Below are 15868 nucleotides of genomic sequence, written 5' to 3'. Positions count from 1 at the left end.
AGTTCGAATCCTCGATCGGTCGTCCCATTGTTGTTTTTTTGCTTTTTAATCTTCATGCTCTCTCTTCTTCCTTCCCTCCGTCACACTTGTCGTGATGTGCATGGGTATATCAAATGCAGCCTCAACGCTAGCAGGACCGAGTTCTTTCGCTAGATAGTATATGACTCTATCAGCACAACCTCCTGACGATGATCCGTACACAACTAGGAGCGCCGAACTATGTAAGTCATACACGGAAACTGATGCCATCTTCAATAATCGGCGTTATATAATGAACGAGCCAAACGTGCGCAATAACAACTAGAGGGTATCATTCTATAGAACCACCTACACAGACCAAACACAACCACCAAATACCAATCTACAAAGTCGCGTTCCTCACAATCCCATTTTCCGTATACAAGTAAGGCGGCGTCTCGGGCGGACTGCGTCCATTCCGGTACAGCCACAATCTCGAAAGATCCTTCACCTTGACCGTCTTCTTCCTATGCCGTCCCTTGACGTGTTCCCCATGGAACTCAACCTCATTGTTGACATCGCGCCCCAAATACGCAACCTCAAACGCCTCGCGCGCGTTCGCCCCGGCATCACCCTGCCGTCCGACCTGGATTTCGCTCTCCATGAACTCGCTCTCCTCCGCCGCGCCGATAAACTCGCCTGTCTCAGGGTCCTTTGCGAGGGGGAACATGCCGTCGAGGTAGTGCTGACAAAACTGGTGCCCACCGCGCTCCGAGGCCCTTACGAAGAGCCGCCCGATGAAGCGCGGCATGCTGTGGTCCGCTGTGAGGGAGGTACAAAAGTGCAAGACGCCCCAGATGGCGACAAAGTCGGTGGTGTGGGCGTAGTGCTCGACGTGGCCGATAGCGCGGTCCAGTGCGGCCGTCGATGATCGAGAGGAAATGGAGGACGACTCTTTGGGGAGGCTGGGCGTGCGTGGGTTGCTGTGTTCGTTTTGGCTTCTGGTGCTGTGACTCGAGACGAGACGTTGTTGACCGCTGTTGGCGATTGGCGATATGGGGCTGTCCACGAAGTCGCCGTGGGTTATGCTTGTCGTGGTCAAAGTCATGGCAGCTGGATTGTTTTGTGCCAGGGCCTGGGACATTGCATGGCGATGGGGATTGTTGAAGTGGTTTGCGGCATTGCCAAATGTGTAGACCTAGACATTGTTAGAAGTGTTGTTGTACGGAGTGTCTGATGTCACTTACCTCGAGTTTAGCAAGAAGATCTTGTGGCAATTCCTGCAATAGCCAGTCAAGAACGAGACCACCCTCGATGCCACCCTGCGAATGCAAGACGAAGACCACCTTGGAGTATTGTGGGTTGTAGAGCGTTTCCTTGACAATTCGATAGCACATTCGCACATCGTAGGTCGCGTACCCCAAGTTTCGTTGGATGAGACATTCGACAACATCAAAGAGAATTCCCGAGGTCTGGTTATGGATACCGAGGATTGGCCGCTTGAAGGTGAGAGCGAGTCTGTTTAGATTGTTCTTCATCCAGTGGTCCCTGATGCGTGTTAGTCAGTCTGTTATGCCCCCATCTAGTTCCTCATAGATGCATATTGAAATGCACTGGGAACACGAAGTGAGAGTCGATAACAACTTACCCGACGGCAACTCCGTTCAAAAAGATCCATTTCTCGTGAGCGTGCTCTGGTAGCTCAGGTGCGTACTTGGGATCCGAGGTGTAGGTGAGGGTTGGCCCATTCAGCAACAGGCAGAGCAGATAGTTGACGGCGAAGAAGGCGCCGAAGGCGAGGCCGGCGATCCAAATAGGCAATAAGACGGCAAACGGCAAAGCCAAGATGAAGCCAATTTGCAAAACGCACAGGAAAAGATGCATTCCCACGCAAAAGAGGTTTTGCCTTGTGAAAGCCAACTCATCGAGGTCCCCCGAATCGGCTGGGGTAATAGGCCATACGATCCAGGGAAGAGCCCAGATGTACTGGAAAAAGTAGTAAATATCCCATGCGAGCAGCTTCCAGGGAAAATCGGTGTAAGAATAGCTGATGACGGAGCTGCCTCCCACCTGGGAGCCGAGAAACTGTGTCGAACCCATCCTCTGTTTATGCAGCTCTGTTCGTTTCTGTTGTCGTGATCGATACCGCACCGCGAACCTGTCACCCAGACCTGGGATGGAGAAGAGGCCGGCGGCCATGATGACGGGTATGGCTAGGACGATATAGAGCCAAGAATAGCCAGATGGCGAAAGTGAAAATGACAGCGAGGGTGCTGACAGGAAAGGTATGTGGTCAAGTGACCAGCGGGAGACGGACGGTGGGTGCTCACGCGGCATTATATCGTGGGGAAGCAGATGGGGATGGAGGGCGGCGCCGGTCAGACAAACGAACAAACTTCCAACCACAAACTAGAGATCCTAGTTCCCCTCGTAGCGGTCGTTAGCATTTCATGGGGAAGAGGTAAGACATTTTTCTGCTCCAGAAAAGAAGTAGAGACACAGCAGACACAAGGTGCAGGCAGGGCTGAGTTGGCCTGAACCCGGGCCGGGATAGACGACGGCGCCCATCTTCCATCTTGGCTGGTCACTCGACCAGGGGGCACTCGCCAATTAGGGGGGTCGGTCGCAGCGGCTAGGGCGCCACCCCGCTGCCTGCCCTCCATGTTGCCTTACAGATTGACAATGTCTGGTGTGTTTTTGGGGGCTGAGATGGGGTGCGAATAAGCGAAGATGCGATGCGCGAGAGCGAGATGCAGTCAGATCCAGGCTGTGCACCAAGAGGTCGAAAGCATGCCTCTGGTAAAGTACCATGCAAGGCTCTGATATGTTGACAGAGTCCACAACTAGATGCCACTGACGGTTACACCGATAAAGTTGCAAACAGAAAATGACAAGAAGTCAGAGAAAGCAACTATGCCTTGCGTTGTCGGGGCTGTTTGAGTTGCATGTGGGCGTCTTACAGGCTGCCGTAGCAAGAGTGCACCACATGCGCCAACAGCCTTTGAAGGAAAGCCAGCAGACGCGCATAGGACCCAATGAGAGCGTCCATCTGTCGTCATTTCTGACGTTACGTGCCCAGCTAATCGGCACGTTCAGCCCGACAGAGTCACATCCTCGAGGGTCCAAGCCGCTTATTGCGATCCTCACCCGGCGAGGCAACAGGCAGCCTTGAAATCTGATTGTGCTTGGTACGGAACAATTGCCTCGTGAATAATGTCCAAGCTCTGACCGTTCGTCTTGGGGAAGTGAGTGGCTGGATGTCGATCTGGTAGACACCGAGCTGAGTGGTTCGGGTTCTACCGCGTGCAGCTATGCATCACCAAAAGTTGAGGTGAATTGACTTCTGACTTCCTTGTCCGTCGAGTGATTCAAGCGTGGGAGAGACATATAGAGGCTTGGCTGTCAGATTTGACGCAGTTGCTCTTGTCAATCTTCCATCAGCGTTGTTTGTATTCGTACTGCCGTCCAACGAGGAGATGCCTTGAGCTTTGGTGGAGTCATTGGTCTCAGCCGTCACAGCCTGGCATTGAAGCCTCAATCTCATCAAAATGATGTGTGACTTCGTCGCATTGCCTGGGACTACGATGGTTGAGATGATCACAGCAGCTGTTGAAGAGTTGACGAGTGAGAGAGGTGGAGGAAGGGGAAGTTGACGCCCAGCTGAGCTGTAGATTTTGGGGATGAACATGAGCTGGTCCGTGCGCCAAGCAAAGGTCGTGGGGGAGAGAGCTCCTTCTCCAACTGAGAAACAAATCATGTGTTTGGTGGGGCAGTTTGTTGACATTGAAACCTCCGAATCCAACATCAACACTGGACTGACTATACACCTTCAACGTCGACCGTCTGCAGAGCGCAACTCCGTACTCGAGATATCAAAAAACAAGACACCACCATGTCAATGCTCGCAATCCACCTCGAACAGATAGCTCTCTGCTGCGAGGGCATCGACTCGCTCCCGTACGCATTGCCCCTCCTCATCAAAAGCACCCTCCTCAAGATACCCTCAATTTGGCCGCCATCCGAGACATTCACTAACACACCATGGCAGCTTCCCACCGCCCAAAATCTTTACAAATGCCATGCTCTACAACACCGATATCACCTCCCTAATTCGCGACACTGAAGCCCACGAACGCGCCCTCTTCTCCGTACCCCCGCCCCCACCACCGCCAGCAACATCATCATCCTCCCAAAACCAAGATGCGAAACCCACCACCTCCCGCCGCCAAACCGTCTTCAACGTCGCTTCGGGTGAACTCACAACCGGCCCACCACCAGGAACCTCCCGCGCTGCAGGCGGCGGAGGCATAGGCGGACCCCGCCGCCACACCGCCGTCTCCGCCGTCCTCGGAGGCGACCTCCACGCCCAGCTGCGCCGCGGCGAGCGCCAGGCCGCGAGCAAGGGGGGCGACGTCGACGTCGAGGTTCTCTTGCAGGGCGCGACGAAGCTGTGCGGCGTGTACGCTCTGCCCGGCGCGCTCGAGCGGATTCCGCAGCTGAGGTCGCGGTACGCGCACCAGACGAATACGTTGGCGTACTACGAGGCAAAGGTTGCTGAGAACCAGGCTGCGGTGGAGAGAATGAACAAGGATCATTGGATGAGTGAGGGAGATGACGAGCAATTTGATGACGACGAGGACGAAGAGGAAGAAGCGGGCGAGGATGTCATGACGGAAGAGGACCTACGGGCCGAGGAGGAGTTTGTGAGGGAGCTTGATAAGAAGAAGCGGGAGCTGCAGCAGCGGTTGCGGGCGATGGAAAAGGATTTGGGAGCATTGCTGAACATGTGATGTTGGTTGGAAAAAAAGGAAAGAAGATAGTAAACGAGGGCGCTTCTACTACCATGGTTGTTTTGCGACATGATACCCCAGAAATTCAAACAAAACTCCATCATGACCCAAAATTACCCTACACTCCGATTACGTTCTCCATGTGAGCGTGTGTGCCACGACAACCTCAACACGAAAGCCCGTCCCGTGCCCCCGCTGCCCTCCCACCCCTCTCCCTCGCCGCAACAATCTGTCCCAAAAACTCACCCACCTCCTGCGCGCCCCCAACCTCATACTTGTCCTCAATCACAAAATGCGGCACCCCCCTCACCCCCATCCGATACGCCTCCTCCACCTGCCGATCAACCTCCTCCCCTCCCTTACCCTCCTCCAGCCACCGCCTCACCTCCCCCCTCTCAAGCCCACCCCGCACCGCCGCGTCCACAATCATATCCCAGCTCGTCACGTCCCCGTCCTCCTCAAAGTAGCTCTTCATAATCGAGTCCACCACCGCGTTCTCCACCTCGGGACCCTTGGTCTTCGCCAGCTGGATCGTCCGGTGCGCGTCCCGCGTGTGCCCGATCTTGCCCCCGAACGTGAAATTGAAGCCTTCGGCCGCGCCCAGCTTCTTCATGCGCGCGTGCATCATCTCCAGCCTGTCGGCGCCGAAGCGCGCCGCCATGCGCTCGTTGACGGGGACGCCCTTGCGGGGCGCCGTCGGGTCGAGGTAGTAGGCTTGCCAGGTTACGTTGAAGGTGTCGTCCTTGCCGCCGGTGTACGTCTTTTTGTAGAGGTCTATCGCCCTGTTCAGACGGGCTTTGCCGAGATAGCACTGCCAGTGATGTTAGTGACCTCGTTTCTCTCTCTCTCTCTCTCTCTCCGATGAGTTCCAAGGGCGTCTTACAAAGGGGCAGACGGGGTCTGATATGACTTTGATGTTAATGGTGGACATCTTGCTTGCTTGGCGTGCGGCGTTCATTCACTTTCAAATTTTCTTACTCGACGATGAGGAGAATATGAACAGGTACACAGATATTGGTTGAACAGGGTCTATCTTCGAAATCTACGATATGGGAATCAAAGACGTCAAATATGTCGTAAAACTCGGCCTCGGCCTCGCTCGAATACGGCGGGACTCCGCCGTAACTGGGCGCCGACTTTTAGTTGATTACCAATCAGACCCGGAGCCCGATCCGACCGGAATCATTTAGCTACAGGCCGGCGGGATTCCTCCATATCGAGACGAGCTTACCCCGTCTCGTCTCTTCACATCAGCACCAACGAGCCCACAATCCGCCATTATTCAGCCGAAGCAAAATCGGCGAAGGCGGGTCTGGGAAGGTTCCGATGGTCGTTCGGCACTCTGCATTTCGGCACTTGGTTTGTTACGTTGCATTCATGATTCGTGGAGTCTATGTGCGCCCCTTGTTCATTACCACCGCCAAGGGCCCTGCCGCCCTGCCGCCCTTGCAAAGTTGCAAGCTAATAAAGCACAGGCCAGTCTAAAGCTTGTATCCTCTGTCATCCACTGCGCAAAATAGTTCCGCAAAAGGATCCGCCGTAAATAGGTGTGAAGCCACAGCTATGGGTATTATCATGTCCGAGTCGTGCTATCAGTGCTCAATCAACAGAGTATCGTTCTGTCGCCTCTCGTAATCTCTGGTCATTTCGTGACCGACGCGATTCGTAAGGCTGCCTGCGATGCCTCTGTCTCTCATCTCTCCTCCAGGTTGAAGGGTATATACTATTGGTCGTGGACGATTCTCCACGATTAGCTGCGTTGCGACTCAGTGACCGTCGCCGCTTGAGTGTAACATCTGGATACTGCACAGCGCGGTCCCAGCTTTCGAGCGACATGTAGGGGCTTCTCAGCCACGCCCGAAGCTCATGAAGCAGCAATCGCGTATTCTCTCTGCCCAGAAACTCTTGTATGAGCTCCTCAGCTTGGCCCATGCTGCCTTGCATATCCACAGTCTTCAAGATAGCGATGATGTACTCGAGCAAGAACTCGGCATTGTTGGCTCTGCGACGTCGGACTGGGTCGGTATCCAGCGGCCTTGCATCATGATCGGGCGAGAGGAACTCAAAGACCTGTAGTTCGCGCCGAAGAAATGTACCCGCGCGCGAGACAAGCTCTGTATCGGAGGCAAATATTTGCGGAGTCAAGTCTCGGTATCTTGATATCCTGTTTGAGCCCACGTGCAGCGAGTACAATTGATGTCGATAGACATGTCTTCGGCGGGTGATTGCCTCATCTTGAGACAGATTGGGTCGGGTCGTCGAAGGCGCATAGGGCCGTGGTCGCCGTGGGCGGGCTTGAGAGTAATATCGTCTCGTTTGCTGACCAGAAGGGGCATTCGTTGTGTCTCCAGCCTTATCCGAGGGTCTCTCTGGGGCCTTGAAGGTCTTCCATTGCCTTCGGTCGTCGCTAAACTCGTAACGGACCTCCTTGATCTCGGTCTTGCATAGCGGGCATGCTATTTGTCGTTCCAGCCATGTCGCGAGGCAGAGGAAATCGAAGTTGTGGTGGTGGCAGGGTTGCGCCTCGCAGCCTTCGGTGATCTCTTCGAGGCAAATGACGCAACAGTCTTGAAGATCCGTCGATCGCGTGGTGATCTCCTGCAGCGTTGTCTGCAGGACGACGGAATGAAGATCTCGTGAACTCGAGTTGTCGCTGGATATCGCTTCGGCGGACATGCCACAGGTGTAGAGCGTGCTCAAGAGAAAGGAAGTGGTGTTTGACGGAGGAGAACGACGATGTCACTATGTCAGTCCAGTGTGACGGCTGTGTTAATCAGCGTGACATCCGTGGAAGCAGCTTAAACTCTGATAAGATAAGGAATTCCATGGTGGGGCAATCCCTTCGGCCGGTTAAATACGTACCCAAAGTGCTGCTGGGCGACCGTGCATCTTTCGTGTTTAGTGCTTTTTCCTTGTCGCGTCAACCGCGTTCCCTTTCCCTCCACCTTGAAATCCACCCTGGACGTCTTCAACTACGTACCTCAATCCAAACCACTTACTCAACCTTAATTCTGCGCCTTCACAATCTTCAATGACGTAGATGCATCTTGACCAGCGACTGCCCCATAATGGACGAACCGACAAAGGCAGAGTATGAGCTCCAGTCACAGAAACTACGTGTCGAACTCAAGACGTGGGAGACCTCCTGGGCAAAGTCTCACGATGGGAAGAAGCCGGGCAGAGGTGATATCAAAAGCAACGCCGACATAGGTGAGTATCTTACGTCTGAAAGCACAAAAGCAATCGAAGATTAACACGAGTGACCAGCGCAAAAATACAAGCAATACAACAAAGTCCGCGACATCCTTTCAGGAAAGATTCCTCCACCTTCAAAAGAAGCTCCGAAACCAAAGAAGCGGGACGATATCCCCCCCCTCGCGAGGACGCCTTCGAAGAAAACCAGGCACACCGAAACGCCCTCGAAAAGAAGGACGAACCCCGAAGATGCCGCCCTCACTAGCACCCCCTCGATCTCCAGAACCCTCTTCAGCCCCGTGGCTCCAAGATCGATTGGACCTACTCCACAGCGCGATGGTCGTGTACTGGGATTGTTTGACCTAATGGTGGAGCGTGAGCTCGGAACACCGTCAAGAAAGAACATCAACACCTCTGCCGACGCCAGAGTAATGACGACACCAAGGAAACGTGCGACACCCATGGACGAGGAGGATGATGCGAAATTTGGGCGGACGCCAATGTCCACGAGCAAACGGCAAATGCTAGACAGCTTCATGACACCTCTGAAGAACAAAGATGTCCCCGCAGCAGACGCCAAAACACCAACAACTGTTTCGAAGCTTCAGTTCAGCACCCCGTCCTTCCTCAAAAGACACACCCAGCCACCACCCAGCAAGAGCGATGACTTTACAGCGCCGCCCCTGCGATTACCTCGGAAACCACTGGTTCGTGGCCTCAGTGCTATTGTAGCAAGTCTCAGAAAGGTGGAAGAAGATAACTTGGACAACGAAGACGAGCTCGAGGCTCTACGGGAGGCGGAAGGCGAAGTTATGGAGCCTAAAGTGCCTCCGAAGCCGAAAGCGGATATTCTCGCTGCAGACAGTCAGGTCAATCTTCCTCTTGGAGGGTTTGATGACGAGGCTCTTTACGACAGTCCCGATGAAGAGCAGGTGGGACGTGATGGAATGCCGCTAAGGGTATACAAGAAGAAGGGGCAGAAACGAACGACGAGGAGATCCAACATGAAGCCTGTCCACGTTAAACGGCCATCGGCTCCCGCCGAGGAAGAGGCACAAGAAGGAGACGAAGAAGGAGGCGTGCCAAAAACACAAAACAGTGGTGATCCAGAGGACGACTATGATGAGCTCGCGGGCTCGGGTTCGGACACAGAGTTTGACGAGTCGGCACCAAAAACCAAGTCCAAGAAGAAGGAAGAGAAGAAGACGGAGAAGGTCGGGGCGGTCAAGAAGGCCGTCAGAAAGGTGAACGCAATGGCGCATACGAATTTCCGGCGATTGAAACTGAAGAACAACGGCGCGAAAGGCGGGCCCGGATACAACAGCAAGTTCAGAAGACGACGCTGAGTCGACATTTGCATTGCAAGGCGTTTTTACATGGAGAGCGATATCCCAATTGACATTGCTGATGAATACATGTCCACAATAAAACACTACTATCATGTTTAGGCCCTAGGTATTTCATGCGCGTCTGGTGTCTAGAGGTAACACTTCGTGACAGTATTTGCTCGATGCTATATAACTCTATATTACGGCAGTAAACGAGCCCCTAGCCGCCGTATCAGGACGAGGAAGTAGAAGGTCGCGAAGTCGCAGCTGATGGCAACCATGAGCCATGATAAACCAGCCGAGAAGACTACACGGTCAACAAGAAACCGATCTTGTTGCGGTATTTCCGCAGGAATCTCACCTTCCTTCTCGCTTAACCACTCCATCTCAGTCCAAAGCGTATCATCGGTACCATCACACATCTCCAGCTCTACAAACTTGTCAATCATGCTTTGCCCACGATCAATATGTCTTTGGAGCCGTCTCAAACAACAGTACGACGGGCCGCCCCGCGCCACGGGCATAGTCCCTTCTCCTTTACACACCACCACCGGCACCTCCCTCCCAACCTCCTCGCGGCGGCACTCTTCTCCGTCAGTCTCTATAGAATGCACCAGGCAGAGCAGCCGTCTGTAATCCTTCAGCACCGCCCAGAGCCAGCAAAACGCCAGCGCAACCTGCAACACCATCTCCTTCACCACATCCCGCCCCTCAAACCCCTCCATCTGCGCAGCGCAGCAATTCCGCAACGCCTGCTGCCGATTCAGCACCTCGCGACACGAGCGCATCCGCGGCGGCGGCGACTTGTACAAGCCCGGGTTCCACTTGGTCGTCTTCGACTCGGCGTCGTCTTCTTGGTGCCATCGTTCCTGCCAGAAGGCGTTCCAGAAGCCGGAGAAGGTCTCGGAGGCCGTCTGGGCGCAGGGAAAGGCGCGGAAGAGCTTTGCGCGCCAGAGGGATGGCCAGTCTGTCGCGAGGAGGGTGAAGAGGAGGTAGCCGGTGATGTCGCTTGCGAGGAAGTGCGGCGTGGGGGTGTAGCCGTGTAGGATGCTTGTGATGTCGACGTGGAGGTCGGTGATGCGGCGCTTGAGGCCTCGCCTTTTGGGCGGGTTGGAAGGCTGCGGTGAGGTTTCCATCGTTGTATCTGTATTTAAAAGCTTCTTCTTCTTCTTGAAGATCAGATCCATTTCTTTGCTTGTAGTTGTCGAGACGCGGGATCTTGGCTCTTTTTCACATGCGATGCTGTCTCTTGATCATCCCTGCATGGTTGCCGCAATCATCTCAGCTCAAACCACTTAACGGGCTCGCCAAGTCCAACAGAAGCCATGCGCTGGCATTGTTTTCCCTACGATGCAGAAGCATGGCTTTCCCTTTTCGAATCTCACCCCAAGGGACGCGAGCTAGGAGTGGCCGATGTGGTCTAGGAATGACTGCCTGTCGTCTGATGTAAGACGGTGCCCACATGTAAGCGCTTATCCCAACCCCTTGGGTCAAACCGCTGCAAGTATGTCATTTGGCGAGAGAATTTGATTCGCCTAGGGAACGAAAGGATCTGAGTTGGTTCTCAGCTTCTCAATGATCACGTGGCTCGAATGGCTATGGAACTCGGCGAGCAACCTGAGTTTGCGTTATTAGATGGTGGCCAGTACAAGCCATCAACCGTGGTGATTGAGACTTTGGATCTTAGAGGAGATCGTTTTGGCTGGGTGACTGGCTACCTTTTGTATCACCAACTCAAGCGGCTTTTCATTCTCTTGGTATTGCAGCACGAGATCTTCATGATGTCGCAGAGCAAGAGGCATCATCGTCATCCGCTACAGCACTTACCAGTCATACTTTGACATGTATCACCTTTTACCCGTGATGTTGTCATGTAGATGAAATTCTTCGCAATTTATTTCTGGTGTATGTCTGAGTCTACCGCACCTCCTGTGGTGCCTCAATCGTAGTCACAATAGGCCCTTTCTCCCCCTCCTTTCCAACCCCATTGACCGCCGCCTCCCGCGCCTCGGCATTCAACCTCACCCACATCTTCTTCCTCAACTCCAACCCATCCATAAACACCTGAAACCAAGACGGATCATACACTGGCAGCGCTCTACCAATCCCACCCTCAGGCTCGCCCGCAAGCTCCCTCACCGTCTCGAAATACTCCTCAAAGTGCGGATGCACGAGCGAGAACCGAATATCGTCCCCCTTCTCCTTGACTCTCTCCGCCTCCCACGCCGCCTGCTCCTCCTTGAGCGGCAGCTTCGCCCGCCCAGCCAGCACGCGCGCCGCTAAAACAGCTTGCCACTCGAAAATCTTGAACGTCAGCCCCGCGGCCACGGCGCCGATGAAAAGTAGCGTCGGGTCGGCGTGGTAGATGACGTGCTGGTAGAGCCCCGCGACGCGATTATTGCGCAGCTCGACCGAAGGAAGGAAGGGCAAGGTCCAGGTGAAGCCCGTGGCGAGGACGATGCTGTCGACTCCGGGGACGGAGGTGCCGTCCTGGAAGTGGACTGTTCTCGTGGAGGGGTCAATGTGGGTGATTGTGGCGCGGCGGGAGATTTGCGGGTGGTTGAAGGCGCCGTCGCCGAAATAGAGGTTTGCTTTGCGGCCGTTTACGACGGAGTAGATGGGGAGTTTGGCTGTTTTGACGAGGTCGACGGAGATGTCTGCGCCTGAGACGGAGGCGCCGACTACGACGACGCGCTGGGTTGTGAGTGGTCAGCGACCTTTTCGTGACTCGCGGGGAGAGAGTAGAGAGAGAGAAAGAGAGAGAGAGAGATCATGAGGGAGTACTCACCTTGTTGCGGAAGTGATCTCGTCCGCGAAAGTGCTTGCTGTGAATTACGCTTCCCGGACGCGCCTGTTCAAACTCCTCGAGGCCCTCAATGTGAGGCACATAAGGAACCCAGTAGTGCCCCGTCGCAACCACAACAGCGTCGAAGTACTCGACCCACCAGTCGTCCCACTCATCGCCCTCTTTCCTGAGGGTGAGCTTCCACTCTTCCCCAACTTTCTCAGCGCGCTCGACGGTGGTGCGGTAGGAGACGAAATCCTGGTAGCCGTTACGGTTCACCAGCCCCTGAACAAAGTCCCGCACCACGGTCCAGTGCCGAAAGGGCGTCTCGGGGCCGTGCAGCGCAATCGAGTTGTCGGTGCGCTGTTCGGGGAGGGATTCCTCGGAGAAGGACATGGGGATGGCGTCGACGTTGGTTTCAAGGTAGGGGTAGATTCCGGACTCGGTGAAGCGTGGCGGGGGAGGGGCCGAGACTGACCCGGCCGCAGCTTTCGGCGTCCGGGACGGGAGGGTTTCCGGGATCGGGAGGGGTTGGTCGGCGGTTCGGGCTGCTAGGGAGGAGAGGTTTGTGAGGTGTGGTGGTGGTGTTTGGTCGCCAACCCTATTGTGATGGAAGAGTTAGTGCGTGTTCTTTGGGGACTCGCCTCGTTCGAGCGCGGTGAATGTCTCTATTCCATCTCATCGCCCGCCGATGTGGCATCCAAGTCAAGGAATAGTAATGCTATGTTCAGTGACATTGATGATGGAGATCATTGGCCGCAGGAATTGGCCATCTGCTTCAGTCATCCAGATGACAGAGCACCATCAAGGTTCTCGTTTGTTCCTGGTTCATCTCATAAGGTAATACGAAGCAGTACCAGAAGATATTTCCAGGAACAGCTTAAACCATCAAGGTACTCCAATGAGCTCCATATGAGTACGACCAGCCCCGCGCAACAGTCCAATGAAAACAACTTGCGACGAATGTGAAAAGAAAGACTCACCAGCATCCTCCCGCTGCCTCTCGACGCTCAAACACACGAATGACGTCGAAGGCCTTCTCCCGTGCCAGGGCGTCAATTGTGATAGCCCCGGCCGGCCCCGCGCCGATGACGGCAACCCGCTTGACTGCGCCCATTCTTCAGATACTCGCTATTCCCTGAAACGCTCTATGCTTGACCAACGTGGGATCGTAAAGAGAATATCACAGGATTGTAAAGCAGAAATGAAAAAGAATAGGACAAGGTACGCGGCACCTGACCCAGCACGCGAAGTGCGAATGCTCTCACTTTTTTAGCTGCCCGCCTCCCGAGAGTTTGGGAGCGGCTTGCAGCGGACGGATGGAGGGGTTCAACTGAACAGGGGTGAACCCCACTACCAAACTGCCAAAGCCTCCAATCGTGTTGTCGTAAACCGCCTGACCGGGTAGTCGGACAGGGATGCCGGTGTCGTTCACCGTGGTGGAAAGTCGATTTGGTCATCTTAGCGCCCCATGGCGTTATCGTGCGAGGAAACGTTGTCTCCCGTCGCCCGTCACGAGCATGTGCTGTTATCGATAACGCTTATCAGCACTTCCCGGCCCAGCGAGGTGGGAGACCATCAAGGTGCGAGCACTTACATCACATTGCGTTCTTGGACCCTGAAGTTCTTGAGGATATCCGCAGTGGATGTGGGGGAAACATGGGTTTGCGGTCCAGGGCAGACTGGGATTATTTAGAGTCTGATAGGAACCTGGATGGGCCGATTATACAAGACAAAAGCATTTAGCCATGGCATTTCAGCTGGATCCAATGGTCAATGTTCGTCGTCTCTTTCTCGTGTATGTGTGTGTAACTGCCGTGATCGACAACCATGAATTCTCCGACAGATGAAAAGATGGTGTGCACCACGCCGACGGACCGATCCGTCGTGGCGTCCGAGGACAAGTTGGAGTGGGATATCGATGAGGAACGTATGGCTAAGAGGAAGTGAGAACTCCCCGGCTCCCAGTGGCACATGATTTCAAGCTTAAAGTAGCTCCATGAGTTGAGTGAGGCTAACGTATCATGTTCTCAGAATCGACATGACTGTGTTACCTCTCCTTGTCTTGGGTCTGCTCATGTTCCAGCTCGACCGTATGAACCTAGCTTCAGCACTTACAGCCGGCTTCGCGAGGGATATCAACGTCAGTCAGGATACTATCAATCTGGGAAACCAGCTCATGTTCATGGGCACTGTTGTCTTGGAGATTCCATGTAACTTGCTGTTACAAAGGGTGCGTCCGTACAAGCCAACGCTCAAACTTATTCACCTCCCCTCCCCTCCCGTTACCAGTTCCACCTCCAGAGTGCCTACCACCCAGATTCCATCCAAGCTCACTCACACGTCCGCGTAGTTTGGCCCCCGGAAATGGATCTCCCTACAAGTCCTCCTCTTCGGCACCGTCGCCACGCTCCAAGTCCTCGTCAAGAACCGCGCCGGCTTCCTCGCCATCCGCCTCATGCTCGGCCTCGCTGAGGCGGGGTACATCCCCGGATCAATGTACACCCTGTCCAACTGGTACTCGAAACACGAGCTGGCGAAGCGCATTGCCGTCTTCATGTTTGGGCAGTTTGGGGGCAACGCCCTGAGTCCACTGCTTGCTTCTGGAATACTGAAGTTGGCCGGAAAGGGCGGGTTGACGGGTTGGCAGTGGCTTTTCCTAAGTGAGTCCTCCCTTCCATTTTTTCCTTCGGCCTGTTGGGTCTCATGGACTCTTCTAATACTGTATCGCAGTTGAGGGCCTGGCAACTCTGGTCGTTGCCATAATGCTCATCTTCCTCCTCCCCGGATCCCCCGACACGCCGAAACCCCTCGGAAGCCCAGGCCTGATTCGATTCTCGACAAGACAACAGCAGATCCTCCAACAAAGAATGCAAATCGATGAGCCCGAAAAGAGCGATGGAGTAAACGGTATCGTAATCCCCTGGGCCCTCGTCTGGAAGACAGTCAAGCACTACAAGAGATGGCCGCACTACGTATCCACCTTTTGTGTCTTTTCGACGTGGTCGCCGCTCACAACATATACTCCTTCCATCATTATGTAAGTAGATTCATGAACCTTTGTACTTCTTGCAGATTGAAGTGGCGCTCTACTGACCCACCTACCTCTACCTAAAGGGCCCTCGGTTTCGACCGCATCAGCGCCAACGCCCTGGCCGCGGTCGGCGCGTCTCTCGCCATGGCCGTCGTCTTCGCCTTTGCCATGCTGAGTGATCGGTCGAATAAGAGAGGATCGACGGTGCTGTTGGGACATGTATGCTATCTGACCATACTGGTGGTGGCCCGGACAGTGCATCCGCACGTCGGGAAGTGGTCGAGGTGGGGTTTGTGGACGGCCATGAATGCTTTTGCTGTCTGCTACCACCCGGCGCATAACACATGGCTGCAGGTCAATTGCCGTGACCCCAGAGAGCGCAGCATTGGAATTGCGTAAGTAGTTGGTTCATCACAGAAAACTCGGGAGTACACTGACAGGCGAGAAAGCATGTGGGTGATGTCTGCCATCAGTGGTTTAATGGTAGGATCTCAATACTTCAGGGGTAACGATCTGCCTTTGTGAGTTTTCCTCCCGGTCAAACTACTATAGACTTTTAGTTGACTTCTTTTTCTTTTGACAGCTACGACAAGGGCCTCTTGACGATGATCATTATGGTCTCGATCGGCATGGCGTTTGCTTTATTGCAGGAGGCCGTTTATGTGTTGCATAACAGGCGTGTGGCGCAAGGCAAACACCGACCCAAGGACGGTTCTGAGCCGTATATTTACGTTCTTTGAATTGGTTGATCAAGCGTGAGCGGCGTTTGAATATGAAT

General features: G+C 54.3%; 8 protein-coding genes across 8 annotated transcripts; 3 read left to right on the top strand and 5 right to left on the bottom strand.

Moving 5' to 3' along the window:
- Positions 1 to 361: 361 nt before the first annotated feature.
- On the bottom strand, positions 362 to 2295 carry CTAM01_04795 (uncharacterized protein; the record flags this gene model as incomplete). Its single annotated transcript, XM_060520825.1, has 3 exons — positions 362 to 1156; positions 1206 to 1506; positions 1607 to 2295. The coding sequence occupies 3 exons, from the start codon at positions 2293 to 2295 to the stop codon at positions 362 to 364; spliced, it is 1785 nt and encodes a 594-aa protein (XP_060384779.1).
- Positions 2296 to 3850: 1555 nt separating this feature from the next.
- CTAM01_04794 (DASH complex subunit Spc34) lies at positions 3851 to 4748 on the top strand (the record flags this gene model as incomplete). The annotated part of the gene is made up of 2 exons (XM_060520824.1): positions 3851 to 3915; positions 4007 to 4748. 2 exons carry the CDS (start codon positions 3851 to 3853, stop codon positions 4746 to 4748), a joined length of 807 nt encoding a protein of 268 aa, XP_060384778.1.
- Positions 4749 to 4914: 166 nt separating this feature from the next.
- CTAM01_04793 (DSBA-like thioredoxin domain-containing protein) lies at positions 4915 to 5679 on the bottom strand (the record flags this gene model as incomplete). The annotated part of the gene is made up of 2 exons (XM_060520823.1): positions 4915 to 5559; positions 5632 to 5679. The coding sequence occupies 2 exons, from the start codon at positions 5677 to 5679 to the stop codon at positions 4915 to 4917; spliced, it is 693 nt and encodes a 230-aa protein (XP_060384777.1).
- A 668-nt stretch (positions 5680 to 6347) lies between these two features.
- On the bottom strand, positions 6348 to 7424 carry CTAM01_04792 (uncharacterized protein; the record flags this gene model as incomplete). The annotated part of the gene is made up of 1 exon (XM_060520822.1): positions 6348 to 7424. The coding sequence occupies one exon, from the start codon at positions 7422 to 7424 to the stop codon at positions 6348 to 6350; it is 1077 nt and encodes a 358-aa protein (XP_060384776.1).
- Positions 7425 to 7816: 392 nt separating this feature from the next.
- CTAM01_04791 (DNA replication regulator SLD2) lies at positions 7817 to 9289 on the top strand (the record flags this gene model as incomplete). The annotated part of the gene is made up of 2 exons (XM_060520821.1): positions 7817 to 7958; positions 8016 to 9289. The coding sequence occupies 2 exons, from the start codon at positions 7817 to 7819 to the stop codon at positions 9287 to 9289; spliced, it is 1416 nt and encodes a 471-aa protein (XP_060384775.1).
- A 182-nt stretch (positions 9290 to 9471) lies between these two features.
- Positions 9472 to 10458, bottom strand: CTAM01_04790 (uncharacterized protein; the record flags this gene model as incomplete). The annotated part of the gene is made up of 1 exon (XM_060520820.1): positions 9472 to 10458. The coding sequence occupies one exon, from the start codon at positions 10456 to 10458 to the stop codon at positions 9472 to 9474; it is 987 nt and encodes a 328-aa protein (XP_060384774.1).
- Positions 10459 to 11188: 730 nt separating this feature from the next.
- Positions 11189 to 13173, bottom strand: CTAM01_04789 (uncharacterized protein; the record flags this gene model as incomplete). Its single annotated transcript, XM_060520819.1, has 3 exons — positions 11189 to 11965; positions 12060 to 12657; positions 13040 to 13173. The coding sequence occupies 3 exons, from the start codon at positions 13171 to 13173 to the stop codon at positions 11189 to 11191; spliced, it is 1509 nt and encodes a 502-aa protein (XP_060384773.1).
- Positions 13174 to 13886: 713 nt separating this feature from the next.
- On the top strand, positions 13887 to 15830 carry CTAM01_04788 (major facilitator superfamily transporter; the record flags this gene model as incomplete). The annotated part of the gene is made up of 7 exons (XM_060520818.1): positions 13887 to 14002; positions 14091 to 14289; positions 14410 to 14719; positions 14790 to 15096; positions 15174 to 15485; positions 15540 to 15611; positions 15674 to 15830. 7 exons carry the CDS (start codon positions 13887 to 13889, stop codon positions 15828 to 15830), a joined length of 1473 nt encoding a protein of 490 aa, XP_060384772.1.
- Between the last annotated feature and the right edge of the window lie 38 nt (positions 15831 to 15868).

This window comes from Colletotrichum tamarilloi (assembly GCF_030869305.1).
Source record: "Colletotrichum tamarilloi strain Tom-12 chromosome Unknown Scaffold_11.1, whole genome shotgun sequence".
Classification (NCBI taxonomy): Eukaryota; Fungi; Ascomycota; class Sordariomycetes; order Glomerellales; family Glomerellaceae; genus Colletotrichum; species Colletotrichum tamarilloi.
Note: the sequence above shows the minus strand (reverse complement) of the source record. Positions and strands in the feature narration are given on the sequence as shown.